General features: G+C 40.4%; 1 protein-coding gene across 1 annotated transcript in view; it reads left to right on the top strand.

Annotated features, from left to right (window-relative positions):
- Positions 1–299: 299 nt before the first annotated feature.
- The window catches only part of LOC125016046 (urokinase plasminogen activator surface receptor-like), a 2,709-nt gene continuing 1,465 nt past the window's right edge, over positions 300–1,543 (top strand). The window contains exon 1 of the mRNA XM_047598215.1: positions 300–363. Coding sequence (XP_047454171.1) covers positions 300–363 — 64 coding nt within the window. The remainder of the gene's footprint in view (positions 364–1,543) is intronic.

Here is a 1,543-nt window from a genome sequence, read left to right as displayed (position 1 = left end):
TTGTTTGTTGAAAATAAAGTATTTGTGTTTAAATTAAATTACGGTTCTACTTGTGTCCTTCATGCGATCGAATAAAAGGCCTCTCGAAACCAAGCTCCTGGGCTGAACCTCAACCCCAGCCCACCCCTGGTTAAAACGTTGAGGCCTTTGAGGCCACTTTGATACATATACTCTGCAGAGACATGTTTAGTGTTAAAACTGACAGAATTTTCTTTCTCTCAGTGAATGCAGACGGTCAAAAGGTGACTTTGAAGGGCTGCGCCTCCAACACAATGTGCCTCAACACGCAAACTGCAAGGATGACACGAGCCACTCCTGCAGAAATTAGCTGCTGTCAGGGCGACTACTGCAACAGTGCCAGCAGTACAAGTGCTGGCCTCATGCTGCTGGTGGCACCACTGATCTCTTTGGTTCTGAGCTGATGGAGAAAGAAGAATCACTGCCCAGATTTGCTTCATATCACTGTGTAGACTCGTAGCACTTACTGCCTCACACATGACCTTAAGTGATATGTGAGAAGTAGAAAGTTTAGTAACCAACAGGAAAAAATAAAAATATTTGCTGCTTCTAACTTTCTTTTTTAAATTTTGTTCATGTCTTGTCTCGAATACAATAGCATCTGCTTTGCATATGATTGTGATTACAAGAAAAAAATAAAGAAGAAAATTATATTCATTTACAATTTTTCTTCTGAGTTCCAGTGTCAAACTAAATAAAATCTAATCTAAAAACACTGAGTTTTCTGACATTTTATTTGTATAACTATAGTGGATATTTACTATAATTAAACCCTATGCAGTATGGATCGTTATTACCCTTTCATTCATGACAAGGCCTCAATGATTTATGTCCGTTATTATCTGGTGAACCAGAGTGAAGCTCAGCATCAGACAATGTGACATGTACTGTTTCAGGTTGAACCACAAGAGCCTGTCAAAGAGGTCATCACGGTCCAGGTCTGACTCAGACTCTGTATTTACTGATTCCACACACATGTGGTAGAAGTACAGCAGGAGGACAGGACCTCCCATTTTGCTTTGATTAATGATCTTAATCTTCCCAAATTCAGTGAGTCTGACCCACATATGTTCTTTTACATGTTTGAGCATAATGCAAATGCTAGAGACTGGCCTGACTCGGTAAGAACCATGCTGCTACTGTGCGTTGTAACTGGTAAGGCCCAAGAGCCCTTTTCAACTTTAAGTGCCACAGAGAGTAAGGTTTATGAAATGGTAAAATCAGCAGTATTGAAAGTATGTGAACTTGCGCCTGAGGCCTATAATCAGCATTTTCATTCTGGGAAAACTTAAACCTCTGTGCCAGAACGTGTAGCTACTTTCATTAATGAACAAAAAGTAAAAACTCAGAGGGAGGCTGCAGTCTTGGTCGATGAGTATGTTCTAACACATAGAAGCGTTTCATACTAATGGTGAGGTTCACTGTAGAAATGACATTTACTTAAGGCGGGGACAGACAAGGACTGTAAGTGAAGCAATTTCTCAGAAGTCAAATTACAGTGGGCAGAGTGCAGTTGCTAGTTCTG

Source organism: Mugil cephalus, chromosome 11, assembly GCF_022458985.1.
Source record: "Mugil cephalus isolate CIBA_MC_2020 chromosome 11, CIBA_Mcephalus_1.1, whole genome shotgun sequence".
NCBI lineage: Eukaryota > Metazoa > Chordata > Actinopteri > Mugiliformes > Mugilidae > Mugil > Mugil cephalus.
Note: the sequence above shows the minus strand (reverse complement) of the source record. Positions and strands in the feature narration are given on the sequence as shown.